The 18,392-nt window shown below is 45.5% G+C and overlaps 1 protein-coding gene across 1 annotated transcript in view; it reads left to right on the top strand.

Annotated features, from left to right (window-relative positions):
* The first annotated feature begins 459 nt into the window (after positions 1–459).
* WNT6 (Wnt family member 6) overlaps positions 460–18,392 on the top strand; it is a 31,638-nt gene continuing 13,705 nt past the window's right edge. The window contains exon 1 of the mRNA XM_051983534.1: positions 460–809. Within this exon, the coding sequence (XP_051839494.1) occupies positions 733–809 (77 nt within the window). The 5' untranslated portion in view covers positions 460–732. The remainder of the gene's footprint in view (positions 810–18,392) is intronic.

Genomic DNA, 18,392 nt, shown 5'->3' with positions numbered 1-18,392 from the left:
AGCCCCCACCCCGTCTCCTTGTCTTGGCCCCCGGGGCTGCATGTTCCTCTAACTCTCGGTCTCCCCCCCCCCCCCCCCCCCACTCCCTCATTCCTGGGAAGTTTTCTCTCTTTACAGTCAACAAACCTGTCAAACTTCTCCTCCCCCCCTCCCCATCTCTCCTCTCCCCTTCCCTCCTCTTCTTAGCTCTTCCCCGCCCCCCTTCCCACACAGTTTTCTTCCAAGCTCTGAACTGGGGGCAGACAGGGCAGCTCACGGACCTAGGAGATAGCCAGCCCTTGGGGTGGCGGAGGAGGGACCTGCCCCACTGGACTGGGAATTCACCCCGGCCCCGCCCAGAGACCCCGGCTCCCCGCCCCTCTGCACTCGAAGCCCCGGGGCGCAAGGCTCTGGAGATCTCCGCCGCCGAGCTGTCGCAACTGCCACCCCCCCACTCTTCCCCTGCCCCTCTCTCCCGCCCCCACCCCGGCCCCCCTCCCCTCCCACCCCCGCCCCCGGCTCTGATTTCGTCTCCGGAGTTCTGGAGAAGGCAGAAGCTCTGGCTCTCCCCGTCCCTCCGCCTCTGCCTCTCCCTTCTCTCTCGGGATGGGGTTGGGAGTTGTAGCCGCTGCCGCCAGGCTGCCCCACTGCTCCCCCTGAAAGCCCGCGATCCCCTCGCCCCAGCTTCATCAACTCGCCCTCGGGTTTCTATCTCTCCTGCCCTTCCCCAAAAGCCGGAGCCCAGCCGTCGAGATGCTACGGCCAGCTCCGACTCGACTGGGACTTGTCCTGCTTTTGCTCTGTCCCGCCCACGTCGGCGGGCTCTGGTGGTGAGTGCTGAGAGGGCTGGAGCTGGAGCTCTTTAGGAGACCTGAGTGGATCTCGTGGAGCGCCAGGGTCGGAGGCAGGGGCATTGGAAAGCCAGGGTAGATGCACAGAGACGGCCTGGAGGGAGAGAGGCTGGGACGGGGGGCTCCGGGGGAGAGGCACAAGGAGTGGGGAAACGCTGAAGGAGAGGGCTAGGGTGGGGGTGGGGAATCGTTTCTAGTTGGGGAAAAAGGAGAAGGTTTGGAACTCGCTACTCCTTTGCCCAGTCCTTTGCCAAATCCTTCCTCATCTTAGCTTTCTAGTGCCTGCCCCAAGTCATCCAGGCTCCATGTCTCCGCAGAGACATAGAGAGAAGGATGAACTGCTGGCGAGGGAGGAGGAAGCAGCAGGGGCAGAGGAGTGAGGGGAAAAGAGAGATGGGAACGAGGAGAACTAAGTTAATTCTGAAGTAATTGTGAATGAGCTTCTATGTAGTTGTCATGTCGTTTCATGTACGTTTTATATGCTCTACTAAACTGGAAGTTCCTCCAGGGCAGAGACCAAGTTTCACTTCTTTCATATTCCCTCCCCATCTTCCCCTGCTTCTCCCTCACATTATTACCTTCTTATCCTGCTCCCTTCAATACTTAGTCCAAAGCTCCAGCACAGTTGGGGTTCGATAAATGATAGTGAGGAAGCCATCAGAGAAAAAGGGTAAGGTGGTAATGGAATGATTCCAGGACCATAGAACTAAAGGAGCGGGGAGAGGGGCTGGAGGAGGAACATTTTTTTTTTTTTTTGGAAAGGGGTAAAAGGGAGGAACTTGGAAAAGGAGGGAGAAGGGGGGGCATGAAAGGAAGCCGAGGAAGCAAGCAAGGCTCATTCATCCATTCATTCAACAAACATTTATTACTGTTATTAAGTGTGCAGAGCACTATGCTAGGTGTTGAGGGACATGCAAAGCTTATGTAAGACTGACCTTTTGGAGTCAAGTAGGGAGATGAGACATAAACAGAGATAACAGTATACCTGTTGCTAAGTTTGCACTGAAGTTTAAAACCAAAAACCACATTTGAGGTCAAATAGAAGAGTCCTCTAATGTAGTGTCTTTGATGTCCCACTTTGGGAGGGGAAAGAATGGTCTTATTTAATCTGCTTCCCTGAGACTACAAAAGACTTTACACTGGTAGGAAAGGAGAGGGACTGAAGGAACATAGGATAAGAAATTTGGAGCTTTGAAAGATCTCATAGGCCATCTAGCCTAAACCTCTCATTTCGAGATCACAAAATTGATGTCCAGAAAGGTTTAATGATTATTCCATAGTCAGAAATTATTACAAAGTCAAAACTTGAACCTCAAGTCCCCAGACTCAAAATTCAATGTTTTTGCCAATTTCCAATGTTAAAAAAAATCCCAGAATGTGAACTTAAATATCATAAAGGCATTGATAAAGGAAAGGGGGAACTCTGGTCCAGATGGATTTATAGTTAAATTCCATCAAATGTTTAAAAAAGCAATCAATAACAATGCTATATAAATTATTCTGAATAATTAAGAAAGAATTTAAATTCTTGTTGTGAGACAAAAATAGTTCTAATCCTTGAATCAGGGAAGGATGAATCAGAAAAAGAGAACTGGGAACATATCATAGTACAATAGAAAGTTCACCAAGAAGGTGGCAGCATGGTTCAGTGGATATGCTTTGGGGTCAGAAAGACCTAGATTCGAGTTCTACTGTGGATACATATTGGCTGTGTAATCTTGGACAAGTGTTTCATCCTTAGTGTTTTCTGTCTGTCTGTTTCTGTCTGTTTCTGTCTGTCTGTCTCGATCTCTTTCCTGGAAATTAGGATTAAGTGACTTGCCCAGAGTTAATAAGTGATAAGTGTTTGAGACTAAATTTGAACTCAGGTCCTTCTCACTCCAGGGCCTTAATTCTCTTAAACAACTCTCTAAGAGCAGATGCTGATCTGAATTGATAAAAGGAAAAAGATTACTAGGAGCATCTTACATAATGGAATCATAGGTTTGGTTTAAATAAAGGGGGAGGGGGAGGAGTCCTGGGTTAAAATATTGCTTGTGATGGTTATTTCCTGTATGAGCTTGAGTCTGCACACACACACACACACACTCACTATGATCAAGGGTTTCTTCTGGCTCTTTTTACTTCCTTTGTAGCTTAGGAAAGAACTCAGACCATGTCCTAGAGCAAAGGGCATATGATTTAGAATCAGAAAATTAAAACCCTGACTTTGATACTTATCTATGTGACCTCGGGCAAACCTTAGCCTCTCTGGCCCTCAGTTACCTTATATTTATTTCATTTTATTTAGTTTTTAACATTTATTTTTTATAAGACTTTGATTTCTAATTTTTTTCTCCCTCTCCCCTCCCCAAGATGACAAGCAATCTCATATTGTTATCTTATATTTAATATGAGGGGAAATTTGGTTATTAGATAAACTAGAATCTATGCTACTTTTAACTTCAGTGATCCTGCACTTCTTTTGGATTTCCTTCCTTAGCTTACAGCCTATTACCACCTCCAGTTTGAGGTCAAAAGGCAAAGAAAGCTTAAGAGCCAGGGCCATCAAACGAGGGAGCATTGTGCCAAATGATCAATTCCAGACTTGCTGGGATTCAGGAGTGCTATTGAAGTTAGACTAGATAATAAATAGCTTGAATAGATCAGGGTTTCTTAAACTTTTTCCACACATGACCCCTTTTCTCCTGAGAAATTTTTGTGTAACGCTGAGTATATATAAAAAATAGGTATGCAAATGAAACATTTTCTGATAATCATAATTTTGTGAGCCCCACATTCAATTAGGAGACCTCATATGGGGTTCCAACTCAATAGAAAGAGAGAGTCTCTAGGTTCCTTTCAGCAAGAGTATTCCATGTTCTGTTCTCTGTTTCACATAGCTCCAACATTCTGTATTCTGTGTTCTGATACTCCATCTTTTGTCTTTTAAGTGCTTCTTCCAGTTCTTAACGGTCTTTGTGTTTTGCTTTTATTTCCTAAATTCTGAGGCCTTTGCCAGTTCTGGTATTCTAAGGCTAAATCCTGATTTAGATTGTATTTCCCATTTTATTGCTGGCTGATTCTTGGAATAGCTCAGACAAACAGAGGGAAGCTTTTATCTCCATAGCTTGGGGTTAGTCAATGGCACTTTGTAGAAAAGGCTGAAGAATTAGGGTTTCTGGATCAGGTAGGAATTAGAACAAGGACTTCTCTAATGTTCAAGATTTTCTTTTTTCTTCAGTGGAAAGGGAAGAACCTGAAAATAGTTCAGTGAACAGTGGGAGGGGCATCTACAGAAAGATGTGGTTCCCCAGTCCATGGACCAGAAACTCATTCATTTGCAGACCATCAAGTCATTGGTTGAAATATGATTCTCTGTGACCCTCCCACCCTCCACCTTGATGGTTTGGGGTGGAGAAGGAAGATGATCTTTCTTTGGGAGGGGAGGCTGCAATGGCCAAAGGGAGAATTCTCAGGCCTGTGACCCTCTGTGACACCACAGAGAGCGGCATCCTTTTGGGGTCACTTGGGGACAAATTATGAAAAACTCAGGGCCCAGAGAAGGGAAGAAGAAACATAATTCCTATTTGTAGTGGCCTTAAGTGGCCACAAAGTCATTTATTTATGATGACTTTGTGAAGTAGGTAGTGAAAATATTATTATCTGGGTTTTGTGGATGTCGAAAACCAAGCAAAACTACTTGATCAGGATCACAGCTGGTTTAGTGTCAGAATGGAGACCTAAAACTTGGGTTTTCTGGCCTTTCAGCACATTTCACTGCATTAAGTTTCCTGAATAGTATTTCATCTCTTTATTCTTAGCTTGATCATGGATGGTGCCTCAGTTTCCCCCAAGTTGATCTGTTTAGAATCCCCAGAAGCTAGGCAGGGTATAGTAATAAAATTTAAAAGCTAGGATCCCAAGAAAAATCTTGCAAAGGGACCTTTCCCTTTACCTCTTGAGAGGATATGGTTCCCCATTTAGTAGAAAGAATATTGAAGTGGCAACTAGGCTATGGAAGGAAGGAAATTTGGCTATCTGGGGAGCAGATCCTGGTGAGGTCTCCTGATAAGGGAAGTGGAACTGAGCCTAGGTAGTCTTATCCCTGAATGCCTGGAAAGCTGAAGGAATGGGGGAGTGGGAGATGGATGGGAGAAAGGGATGTGGGGGAGGGAGGGATGAGGTAGGACAAGGAGGCAGGTGTGGGGAGAACAGAGAAACGTTCACAGCTGCAGCTGCAAGGAGAGAATGGCGAGGACAGAGGGGCTATGGTGATAAGGGGGACTGGGCCAGGGAACTCCTCAGGAAGAGAGATCTGAGAGAACTCACCTCCCCTCTTCTGCCCCCCTCTCCCCCGCCCCCTGCCTCGTATAGCAGCTCTCTCTGTGTCCTCTTCCTCTCTCTTCCTCCCTCCCCTTCTCCTCTCTCTCCATTTTCTCTTTCTCTCCCTCCTTCTATCCCTCCTCCTCTCTCTTTCCCTCCCTCTCTCTCTTTTCTCTCTGTGTCTCTCTCATTCTCTCTGTCTGTCCACCTGTCTCTCCCTCTCCTTGTTTATCTCTTTCTTCGGTGAGAGCCGCCCTTTCTGTTAACTGTCCCCCTCGAGCGTTCTGCCCCCGTTCCCTACAAGATCATCCCTAGGCTGAAAGGCAGCCTCAGGGGTACTTGATGGTCCGTTATCCTTGGTCTGCTCCCCGGGGATCCCACCTCTCTAACCTGCAAGCAGAATGCACTCCTCTGTTCCCTCCCTTCCAGCCATGCATTGATCAGCTCGACTCAGCAGAAGAGGCCCCCGATCTGGGGTGGTTGCTTCTTGGTTTCCTTCGAGTTCTGGCCACATTCGAGGAGAAAGAAAGCGAAAGTTCCCCTAAAAGTCTAGAATGAGATGGCCTTGCTGACCAGAGCTTCACTTCTCTGAGGTTAGGTGGGAAGAAGCAGTCAAAGCAAATACGTTCAAGCCTTGGGTCAGCTCTGGCTCCGGATTCTCAGGCTCCCCTTCCAGCCTTTCCGCGGGCGGCCCAGTGGTGTGATCCGGCCTCGAGGACGGCCTGCCTTTCTCCTCTCTGAATCTGAGGATCACAGGTTCTGAGGCGGGCCAGGCCATCGAGGGGTCATTTCTCCGGCCCCCCGCAGACACCTCCCCTGCCCCGGCTGGGAGCCGTATCCTAAAGAGCCAGGTGCCTTGCCCCCTGATCGCATCCTCCAAAGTCTTCCGCTCTGCCATCTTTGCTAAGTGTTTTCAAAGATCTCAGTTTAACTGTTCGAGTTGTTTCCTTGAATGAGAATGATGTTACTTTCTGGTGGAAAAAGAAAGTAGTTTATCCTCACAGAATGACCAAACTTGCTTTTCCCTCTTTCTTCCTGATTTCTTTCCTCCCTCCCTCTTTATTTCCTTCCCATTTCTCTGATGTGAACTGGCCCTCTTCCTTTGCCACTAGAAAAAACACAGCCTGGTTCCCTTCCCCCATCCTCTTCCTCCCCAGTTAGTTCTCTTGGAAGAAAAAATTCTGAGCCAGAAACACAGACGAGTTCAGATCTCATCTCTGGACTTCCACAGGCACAGGGATAGAACGCAGCCATCCTTGTTTGTGTCTCCTCCCCCTCCTTTTGCCATGCTCTTAGTTTCCCCCGCCGCTTGACCAGGCCTGGTCATCCCTTTCATATCCTGTCCTAGCTTGGGGCCCCTGGCACGGCATGGGTAGTGCTATATTAGCCCCACCCAGCCTGGGTGGTGATAGTGGGGGTGGTGGGGGAGGTGGCCATCCTTCCCCCTTCCCTGCATCATCTTGGCAGCTTCTCAAGGAGGGAGACAATGGGGCTGTGAGCAGGAAAGGGCAGGGTCGGGAGGGGGCAGCCAGAGCCTGGCCAGAGCTCGCCCTATGCCCACTAGAGTCCTGGCACTGTGACATTGCTAGAGGGAATGGACTGGGCCCCTCTCATGCTTCCCCAACCCTTATCTGAGGACGCTGTGGAGGTGGCTGCTGGGGGGGGGGAGGAGGGGCAGATCAGGAGAAGGCCCTGGGGTGACAGGAAACACCAGGGCCCAGCCAGGGGGATTCCAGAGTATGAGTATTAACTGAGAACTGCGGCTGGGTCTAAGGGGGCACTCGGGGGACATGGCCAGGCTGACTGGAGGGCCCAGGGCTTAGTGAGTGGGCACACATGGCAAAAGAGGGAAGGGTATTTTTTTTTCATCCTCTGAGAACACGTGTGTTTATGGACAAAAGTTTGGGTCTCATTTGTTCCAGACATTGGAGGAGTTGGGGCAGGGAGGGGCTCTTGTCCATCCTAACCAAGGATCACATGGACAAGAGACAGGTGAGGAAAGGAAAGAAAGGAGAGGGAGAAAGAAACAGTGACAGAGAAGCAGACAGACAGAAACAGAGAGACAGAGCAGAGACACACAGAGAGACAGAGTGAGAGAGACAGAGACAGAGAAGCAGACAGACAGAAACAGAGAGAGACAGAGCAGAGACACACAGAGAGACAGAGTGAGAGAGACAGAGACAGAGAGAGAAGCAAAGACAGAGTGAGAGAGACAGAGACAGAGTGAGACACACAGTCAGAAACAGAGACAAACACGCAGAGAAAGAGAAAGACAGAGACAGACAAAGACATACACAGAGACAAAGAGAGAAATATAGAGAGACAGAGAAAGAGGGACACAGTCAGAAACAGTCAGAGATATACACACAGAGAAAGAGAAAGACAGACAGACAAAGACATACACAGAGACAAAGAGAGAAATATAGAGAGACAGAGAAAGAGGGACACAGAGAGACAAAGGTACAGAGAGCCAAAGACAGAGAGACATTCTCTCAGAGTCAGAAACACAGGAGGACATACAGAGAGAAACAGAGAAAGACACATTCAGAGAAAGACAAAGACAAAGATAGAGAGAGACAAAAACAGAGACATGGAGCGAGACACACAGAGACAGAGACAGAGAGGGACAGAGAGAAAGACAGACAGAGACAGACAGAGACAGAGAGACACTTAAAGGAAAACAGAGCCAGAGAAACACACATAGAGAAAGACAGAGAAACAGAGACAGAGACACAAAGAGACAGAGATAAAACAGACGGAGCGAGACACAGAGACAGAGAGAAAGACAGACAGAGACAGAGACAGAGTGAGAGACAGAGACAGAGAGACAAAAACAGAGAGATGTAATGAGACACACAGAGATGGAGAGAAAGACAGACAGACAGAGACAGAGTGAGAGACAGAGAGAACGAGACAGAGAGACACTCAAAGAAAAACAGAGCCAGAGAAACACACATAGAAAAAGATAAACAGAGACACACAAACAGAGACAAAGAGAGAAATGCAGAGAGACAGATCGAGAGGGACAGAGAGGCAGAGAGACACAGAGAGAGGCAAAGACAGAGAGTGAGAGAGAGACATACACACCAAGACACACACAGAATCAGAAACACAGAGAGAAAGACACACTGAGAGAAACAGAGACGAAGAGAAAGGGAGACAGAGAAGGGGAGAGACAGAGACAGAGACAGAGAGATAGAAAGACACAACACCCAGAGGACCTGCTCTTCTGTTTCTGCTTTCTCTCACTTGTCCTTCTCCCACTGGCTTCTTTTGAGCCCTAGATATACAGGAACCCCTCCCTTCTATTTAACTTATTCAGGGCTGGGCACTTTTTTTTTTTTTTTTCAGAGAAGAGGAAGTGATGTTAGGGTTCAGAAGGGGCTTGGGATTCCTGTCTTAGCCGGAGAGAGAACATGTTCTTACTGTACCACTTACCATACCTCATGAAGGACTTTACGTCAGTCCCCAAGTGCACCGAGTTTAACCAGTTCTGATCTCTCTAGCAGTCTTTCTTTCCCTCCCCTGCCTCAGGGACAAGAGAATAACCTTCACTTGTAAGATGAGGGGACTGGACTAGAGTAGGGGGTCTTAAGCCTTTTCTGTGCCGTAGACCCCCTTGGCTTTTTGGAAAACCATAGCAATCCCTTCTCAGAATGTATATTGCTTCCATTTATAATCAAAAGAAATATTATGTTTCAGAGATTAACGAAGATAAAGAGGTACTTTTTTTTTCCTACCCAAGTTCACAGGCATCCTGAAATCCAACAGAATCTGTGGGCTCGGTTTGAGAAGCCCTGACAGACGATCTTTTAGTCCTGTAGCTGGAAGATGACTGAACTCTTTCCCCCCTTCCTTCCTCCTTATCCCCCCACTCCCCAGGGGCCCTCTCTTCCAGGGTATGAAGTCTCTACTCAAGTCACCGGGACTAGAAGGGAAGAGAGAAGGACAGAAGAGTAGTGATGATTCTGAAGGCAAAGGGTGACGGAACCGGGGCATCATGGGCCAGTGGGGGAGGATGAGGGGAGCTGTGGCCAGGCAGGTGGGGAGGCAGGGGTTAACAGAGGATGGGGCATTCCTAGCCTGAATGTGGTGGTGGAGGTGGGAGTGGGGGGGAAGGTGGAGGGGCGTGGGGGAGGGGGGCACTAGGGAGCAGTAATTACTGAGTTACTGAGCAGGACAGGATGGGCGGGTGGGCACAGGCCCGGGCCCAGCCTTCCCCTGCCGCTGCTGCTGCTCTCGCTGCCGCCACAGCAGTCAGGCAACATTTTTCTGCCCCTTCTCCGCCCCCCACCTCCCCCACCCACACCCAGCCCCCACCCACAGCCCCAGGGCTCAGGGCTCCCTCTGCTGGCTCCCAGATGGTGGGAGCCAAGCGGGGGACCCTGGGAGGAGATGGGGGGAAGGGGAGGAGGTGGGCAGCTGAGTGACTAGATTGAGAGACTGTCTAGTCCAACCCTCTTGTTTTATAGTTAAGTAAAGGGAGGCTCAGAAAGGAAAGGGATTTTGGTTAAACTGAGTCAGTCTCCTTTGTCACTGGTATCTGGAAGAAGAGGTTAGGTGTCTGTCACCTACATCCTCACCCTTCTATCTTGGAAGGAAAGGGAAGAAGCCTACTATGTGCCAGGCACTGGGCTAAATGTTTGTTGACTTTATTTGGGCCTCACAACAATACTTTGAGCTGGGTGCATTTTACAGCTGAGGAAACTGAGGCAGAGAGCCGTTAAATGGCTTGCCCAGAATCACACAAATAGGTAAGAAGTATCTGAGGCTGAATTTGAATTCAGGTCTTTCTAACTCTAGTCCCAGTGCTCTGTCCACTGAACCAATAGCTGTTTCTGAGTTGTGAATGGGAAGGAAAAGAAATCAGCCCTTAAAAATCAGAAGCCCCGAGTTCAAGTTTGAACTGTGGAACTGTTGGGATGGTGTGACCTTGAAAAAATTAGTTCATCTCGAGGGGATTCAGTTTATTCTTTTATAAAACGAAGGGGCTAGCTGGAAGAGGATGTCCCGGATATCCCACTGCCCTTGAACTGGTCACACCCGGAGACTGTATTCAAGATGATGTCAATGTTAAAACTGTCCACAGGGCTGGAGGAAGGCAGCCAGGATGGGCAGGAGGGACTCTGGGAATCAGGGACAATTAATTAATTAAATAGGGGTATTCAGATCGGGAAAGAAAAGATGAGGAGGTACACAGTAGTTGTTTGAAATGGGAAGAGCTGTCCCATGTAAGAGGGGTTATTAGACTTAATTTGCTTGACCAGAGATGATAGCACTAGGAAAAAATGAGTAGAATTTTTGTAGAAGCAAATTGAGGCTGGAGTCAAGTTTTTCTTCCCAGAAGTGGAATGAGCTCCCTCTGGAGGTGGCTGATTCCTTTTAAGCAAAAGCTGGATTTGAACTCAGGACTCCAGTTACTCAAAGATCAGTTGTCTTTGTACTGCGCTGCCTTTAAAAATCTTATGGTTTGTTGGGGGAGGGGGGTTATACCCCTATTGAAGAGAGGGGAACTTTTCTTTGGGGATGTTGGCTTGAATTGAATGGTTTCGAAGGTCCTGGGACCCACTCCGAGAAGATGTAATTCTGTGATTCTCTATGATTTCTTTCAGCTTCAGCATTACCTATCTTTAGAGGACTCTCCCTCTCCAGTGATGTGCTGGTAAATGTTGGACAATTAGCTCTCCGAAAGATACAACACACTTTTGCTTTTAACCTGCATTACTAACATTTTCTCCATCGTTTTCTTAATTCTGGGCAGTTCACAAAACAGTAAATCAAGCCCAGATCTGGAGCATTTGCTGATTTCCAAGGTGGAAATGCTTGTCCTAAAAGCTTTACAATGGGCTATTTTAAACCTGTACGAGCTGACATTATCAGTAAGCTGTGATGAGGAGCTCCTGTCCTTGCAGGCTGCGTACACGGAATACTTGGTTGGATAGGATGAGTGGGAAAAGAGAGATGGAAAGATCTGAGCAGGGAGACAGGAAGTCAAAGCGAATAGTTGAAGTATCCATTTGTATATTAGCATCCTCAGCAAGTATCATTGAACAGCCTTCTGAGTGTAAGATACCCTGATAATGGGTGTATGTGTAATAATCATAGGATAAATCAAGCCTCTAGAACTAGAAGAGATCTAAGAGGTCATCTTGTTCAACCTTTTTATTTTACAGATAAGGAAAAGGAAATCCAGTAGGTGATTTGCCGAGGATCACACAGAGGTAGTAAGTAGAAGAGCTGAAATTCCCGTGCCTTCGAGTTCAGCTTTCTATTCTATCATGCTGCCTTTAAGGATCTTTGGTCCAGGAGCAGCTGGGTGGGGCAGTGGATAGAGCACCAGCCCTGAAGTCAGGAGGCTGAGTTCAAATCTGTTCTCAGATGCTTAACACTTCCTGGCTGTGTGACCCTGGGCAAGTCACTTATCCCCAATTGCCTCAGGGGGAAAAATCCCCCAGTTCATTTGGGGAAATAAGACATGAAAAAACCAACACTTCAAATCCCAATTTCTGTTGGCACATGTTAATGGCAAATGATGGTAACAGAAAATAACTACTGGGAGGTGAGAGGAAGGAGAGGTGTCTGGAGTAGACAAGTATAGTCAGGGCAGATTTTTAAAATGTTTTATTGATGCCTCTTGATTTTATATGACAGTCATTTCTGGGAGGAAACGTCCTCCCCCTCCAGATTGAGCCCTCTCTTCCGGTAAACAAAACAAGATGCAGTAGTGGTCTCCCATCTTCCTGCTTTGAGGAGGGAGGTGGGCTTCATTGGTTATTTCCTAGGACCATCCTTGGCTTTTCCTCTGCCTCCTTTTAGTGATCTTTTCATCCCCATAGACTAGATTTTATGTACATTGCTCTTTGGTTTCTGCTGGCTTCAACAGTTCATATTCTTCTCCAGGGAAGATTTCTTAGAGAGGTATGGACTGAGCTACGCATTGAAGGATGGGTAGAATTTGAATAAGTGGAAACCTGGAAAAAGGAAGGGAGGGAAAAAGGAGGAGGAAAAAGGGAGGAAGAAACAATGAAAGGAAGGAAGAAAGGAAGGAGAGAAGAGAGGAAAGGAAGAAGGAGGAAAGAAAGGAAGGGAGGGAGGGAAAGGAGGAAAGGAAGGAAAGAGAAGAGAGGAAGGAAGAAAGAAAGAAAGAAGGAAAGGGAGGAAGGAGGATAGGAAAGAAGGAGGAAAGGGAGGGAGGAAGGAAAGGAGTGAGAGAGAAAAAATTTATTAAGCATTTGCTATATGCCTGGCATTGTGCTAAGTGCTTTGCAAAGGAATGATTCATTTATGAAGCACCTTCTATACGTCAGACATAGGCAAAGGAAGGAAGGAGTTATTTATTAAGCACCTAATATATACTGGTATTGTGCTAAATGCTTTGCAAAGAAGGATTGGTTTATTAAGTACTTAGTATCTTACAGGTATTGTGCCAATTGCTTTGCAACTATTATCTCACTTGGTTCTCACAGAAACTTTGGGAGGTAGCTGTTATTATACCTATTTTACAATTGGGGAAACTGAGGCAGACAAGTTCACTGGCAGGGTCACACTTTGGGTAAGTATCTGAGGCTAGATTCGCACTCAAGTCTTAATAACTGAAGCCCCTGGACTCCATCCCCATTGCCCCCTAGCTAGGTGGCGCCGTAGTGCACAGAGCATTGGTTCAGAAACTCTCATCTTCAGGAGTTCAAATCCATCCTCAGACACTAGCTGTGTGACTCTGTTAATCCTATATGCCTAAGTTTCCTCATCTGTAAAATGAGCTGGAGAAGGAAATGGCAAATCGCTCCACTATCTTTGCCAAAAAAAAGCCCAAATGGGGTCATAAAAAGTTAGGCACCCTTGAAATAACAACAACAACAACAACTCTGGACTCCAAGTTCAATATGTTCTAAAATACTGATTCTCATTAAGGAATAGCAGGGGATAGCATAATCCTTTTTAAATGTTCATTTAGACATACAATTTAAGATACTCGAGTCTTACTTTTTCTTTTCATTTAATACTCCTAGCCCTATCACAAATGGGGCTCCCTGTCTCTGGCCCTCAATTTCCTCATTTGTAAATGGCGGGGTTGGATCTTAGCATTGTTGTTTAGGAATAGGCTGGAGTCGCTGGCCTTGGAGCCTGCTTCCAGATGGGATATTCTGTGACTAGATGGTATATTTACAACTGAAAGGCCCTTGAGAGGCTATCCAGCCTCTCATTTTATTTTATTTTTTAATAGTATTTTATTTTTCCAAATACATGCAAAAATAGTTTTCAACATTCACCTTTTAAAAAAAGATAGCTTTTTACTTTTCCAAATACATGCAAAGAGAGTTTTCTTTCTTTCTTTCTTTCTTTTAATAACTTTTTATTGATAGAACCATGCCAGGGTAATTTTTTTTACCACATTATCCCATGCACACACTTCTGTTCCAATTTTTCCCCTCCCTCCCTCCACCCCCTCCCCCAGATGGCAAGCAGTCCTTTACATGTTGAATAGGTTACAATATATCCTAGATACAATATATGTGTGCAGAACCAAACAGTTCTCTTGTTGCACAGGGAGAATTGGATTCAGAAGGTATAAATAACCCGGAAAGAAAAACAAAAATGCAAGCAGTTTATATTCATTTCCCAGTGTTCTTTCTTTGGGTGTAGCTGCTTCTGTCCATCCTTGATCAATTGAAACTGAGTTATCTCTTTTTATCGAAGAGATCCACTTCCATCAGAATACATCCTCAAACAGTATCGTTGTTGAGGTATATAATGATCTCCTGGTTCTGCTCGTTTCACTTAGCATCAATTCATGTAAGTCTGGCCAGTCCTCTCTGTATTCCTCCTGCTGGTCATTCCTTACAGAACAATAATATTCCATAACGTTCATATACCACAATTTACTCAACCATTCTCCAATTGATGGGCATCCGTTCATTTTCCAGCTTCTAGCCACTACAAACAGGGCTGCCACAAACATTTTGGCACATACAGGTCCCTTTCCCTTTCTTTAGTTTCTCTTTGGGGTATAAGCCCAATAGAAACACTGCTGGATCAAAGGGTATGCACAGTTTGATAACTTTTTGAGCATAGTTCCAAATTGCTCTCCAGAATGACTGGATGTGTTACAATTCCACCAACAATGCATCAGTGTCCCTGCTTTCCCACATTCCCTCCAACATTCCACATTATCTTTCCCTGTCACTCTAGCCAATCTGACAGGTGTGTAGTGGTATCTCAGAGTTGTCTTAATTTGCATTTCTCTGATTAATAATGATTTGGAGCATATTTTCATATGTCTATAAATAGTTTCAATTTCTTCGTCTGAGAATTGTCTGTTCATATCCTTTGACCATTTAGCAATTGGAGAATGGTTTGATTCGCAAAGAGAGTTTTCAACATTCACCCTTGTGTTCCATTTTTCTCCCTCCCTCCCTATGTCCTTCCTGATAGTAAATAATCCAATATAGGTTAAACACGTGCAATTTTCACATTTATCATGCTGCACAAGAAAAATCAGCTCAAAAGGGGTAATATGAGAAAGAAAAAAACAAGCAAGTTAGCAACAACAATAACAAAGGTGAAAATATTATATTTAACATTCGCCTTTGCAAAACCTTGTGTTCCAAATTTTTCTCTCTCCTTCCTCTACAAGACAGCAAGCAATCTGATTTAGCTTAAACATGTACAATTTTTCTAAACATATTTTCATAGTTATCATGCTGTATAGGAAAAATCAAGATCAAAAAGGGAAAAAATGAGAAAGGGGAAAAAAATCCCAAGCAAACAAACAACAGTAACAAAAATAGGTCAAAATATTATGCTTTCATCCGCATTCAGTCTCTCTGAATGTGATTGGCACTTTCCATCACGAGTCTATTAGAATTGGTCTGAGTTACTTCATTGTTGAAAAGAGCCAAGTCCATCACAGTTGATCATCGCATAATCTTCTTGTTACAGTGTACAATGTTTTCCTGATTCTGCTCATTTCACTCAGCATCAGTTCATGTAAATCCTTCCAGGATTTTCTGAAATCCTCCTTCTCCTTATTTCTTATAGAATATGATTTTATTATTATAATCTAATTATAATTATGGAATATTATCATATTCCATTACATTCATATACCAGAACTTATTTAGCCATTCCCCAACTGATGGGCATCCACTCAGTTTCTTGTTTTTTGTCATAAGCCTTTCATTTTAGAAGTAAGGAACTGTGTCCCAGAGACTAGATGATTTGCCTAAGATCACAAGGATAGTAAATAGTTGAGCCCAAATATTCTGATGCCAAATCCAGCATCTTTCTTCTGCACTGTGTGGTTCCATTAGAATATCTGGATTCATAGCTCAGCTCCACCTTTCACTACTTTTGTGACATTAGGTAAGTCTGGTCACAGAATATCCTAGTTAAAAGGGAGCTCCTGACATCTAACATTGCTCTTTTTTGGGAGGGAGGAGAGGCAGTTTAGGCTAAGTGACTGGACTAAGGTCTCATAGCTAGTAAGCGTCAAATATCTGAGGCTGGATTTAGAACTTGGGACTCCAGGATCAAGGTTTTAACTACTGTGCCACCGAGCTGCCCCTCCTCTTTCACTTTGAAAAATGTTCTATTATTCTGAGTTTAAGAACAAGCAAATTGGTGAATCTGTAAAGGGCCTTCTACATCAAAGCTAAGGAGTTGGGACTTTTTCTAATAAACAGTGGGAAGTCAGTGAGGTCTTTTCATACATATACACACACATACACAATATGTTTGTGTCTACATCTTTCTCTCTGTATATATGTATGTGTTTCCTTATATATATATATACACATATGTAAATATATGTATGTGAATATACATAATCCCATCTATGTAATATATACCTAATATAGATGAGAGGGAGAGACACAGAGAACAAAGAGAGTAAAGGGAAAGAGAGGGAGAGAGGGGCAAAGAGTGGGGGAGAGAGATAGAGACAGAGGGAAGAGAGAGTGGGGAGGAAGAGAGGGAAAGGAGACAAAGAGAGAGAAAAAGAAGGGGACATGGGGAGAAGAGAGGGAGAGAAGGGTAAAACAAGGATGGAGAGAGATGGGGGGAGAGACAGACATAGAGAGAGGGGAGAAGTAGGGGGAAAGAAAAGTAGAGAAGGAGAAAGAAGGGGAGAGAGACAGAGAGAAAGACAAAGAAATGAGGTAAAGTGGGGGGGGAAAGAGAGAAAGAGAGGGAAGAGAGAAAAAAGGAAAGAGGAGAGAGAAAGAAACAGAAAGACAGAAACAGAGGCAGAGGGAGAGAGTGAGGGGAAAGAGAGGAGTGGGGGGAATAGAAGGAGAAAGAGACAGTGTGGGGGGGGAGAGATTATGACTGTGGCTATAGTTATGAATTTGTGATCAGAGAACTGGCCATAGGGTCAGGAAGGTATGGCAGTCCTATCTTTGATATCATGCTTATGTAATCCTACGCAAAACAAAGTATCTCTCTCACTGCCCCCAGGAAACACTTTAGTGCTTTTTGTTTAGGTATTATAGTTATAAAGCTAAGAAAGATACACTGATAGATAACTTCTTTTTTTTTTTATAAAATACTTTGTTCATAGTTGCTTTATGATACAGATAGTATACACATTATTAATCTGATTTTTCAGATAAGGGGAGGGGTTCACAAAAATGAGATCATTTTCCCAAGGTTTAATAAGAGAGCCAGCATTCTATGCAGTGAGGTCTCCAGGCTCTCCATCCCTTCCTCCTTTCAGTGTATCCCATATATAACTTCCTTGCTTTATCTGGGAATTCACACTGGCTAATACCCCCGGGGGAGAAGACAGAGACCATCAATTTTTGGCATCTTCTGGCTAAGATCAAAAGAGAAAGGGCAGGACAATGCCAGGGGGGAGTGATCCAAACTTCCATATTTATTCGAATCCTGTTTTGACTGCCTTTTCTTTCTTTTAGGCTTTACCTAATTTCTTCTGGGTCCTCGTTACTTGGTTAATTGGACTCATTGGACTTGCATACCCTCACCTCCCCCAAAGTGACACAGTTTAGAATGCTGACTCTCCTATTAAACTGTGTGACCTTGGGAAACGATCTCATTCTTCTGAATCCCTCCCCTCATCTGAAAAATCAGATTAAGAATGTGTACACTACCTGCATTACAAGGCAGTTACGCACAAAATATTTTACAAAGAGAAAGAAGCTCTCTCGCAAGTCACTTAGCCTCTTAGACCTCAGTTTCCTTATCTGTTAAAGCCTTAGAGCTCCCCTCCAGCTTTAGATCTGCGATAGAGTCCCTCTGCCTGACCAGAGATGGACAATTCACTCCCTTTTCCTGGAGGATGAGGAAGGGCACAGAGAAGGTGAAAGGTTAAAGGGAGTAGGGTCAGGAAAGACAAAAAGGATGTTATTCCTTCTTAGAATAGAATGGAATCTTGTAGCTGAAGGGAAGATGAAGCAACTCAACTCCCTTTTTTTTTTGGCTTGGACACAGCCACTGGCCTCAGAAGGGCTAAGTGACCTGCCCAAGGCCATTGAGCTAATAGGTGACAGAAGGGAAGATGAAGCAACTCAACTCCTCCTTTTTTTTGGGGGGGGGGGGCCTTGGACACAGCTACTGGTCTGGGAAGGGCTAAGTGACCTGTCCAAGGCCATTGAGCTAATAGGTGACAGAGGCAGGAGCAGACCTTGGGGCTCTTGACTGCAGGGCAGGTTTGCTTTTCATTAAAAAAGACTCTGCCTCTCGTTTTACAAAGTTTTTTTTCTCCTTTCTGTGATTGTAGAACGGGAGAGGAGAGGAAGATCAGGAAGGCAGGGATTGTGCCCATCCGGGGGTCTTGGAGAGACTGACTGCAGCCCTCCTTCCCCAGGACAGCAGTCCCCATGTGCAAGCCCTCCGCTCCTCTCCCCACCCCCACCCCCCAGCATCCCCAGGGTTCCACAGCTGGTAAACAATCCATGTTCCCAGGCAGCCAGCCAGCCAGTTTAGGGGGCAGGACAAGGACTAAGCGTGGCCTCTTCCTTCCCCTGCCAGGGCAGTCTCCCCATTCACCCTCCGAGAGCTGCCATAACCATGACTGACTCCCTCCTCCTTCCATCTCCTGTCTCCTGATTTTACATGGGGAAGGGAGGAAAAAGGAGGGGAGAGTTGGGGCAGAGTGACCTTGGAAAGATAAGACTATTTAACCTTGGAGAATAGGGAGTTTGTGGTTGGGGGGGGTTGTTGGAACAAGGGAGTAATGAGGAACTGGAGGAGGAGGGTACTAGTGGGGCGGATGAAGAGGTGAGGAGAGACAGATCCAGA

This window comes from Antechinus flavipes, chromosome 3 (assembly GCF_016432865.1).
Source record: "Antechinus flavipes isolate AdamAnt ecotype Samford, QLD, Australia chromosome 3, AdamAnt_v2, whole genome shotgun sequence".
NCBI lineage: Eukaryota > Metazoa > Chordata > Mammalia > Dasyuromorphia > Dasyuridae > Antechinus > Antechinus flavipes.
This window is presented reverse-complemented; position numbering and strand designations above follow the sequence as displayed.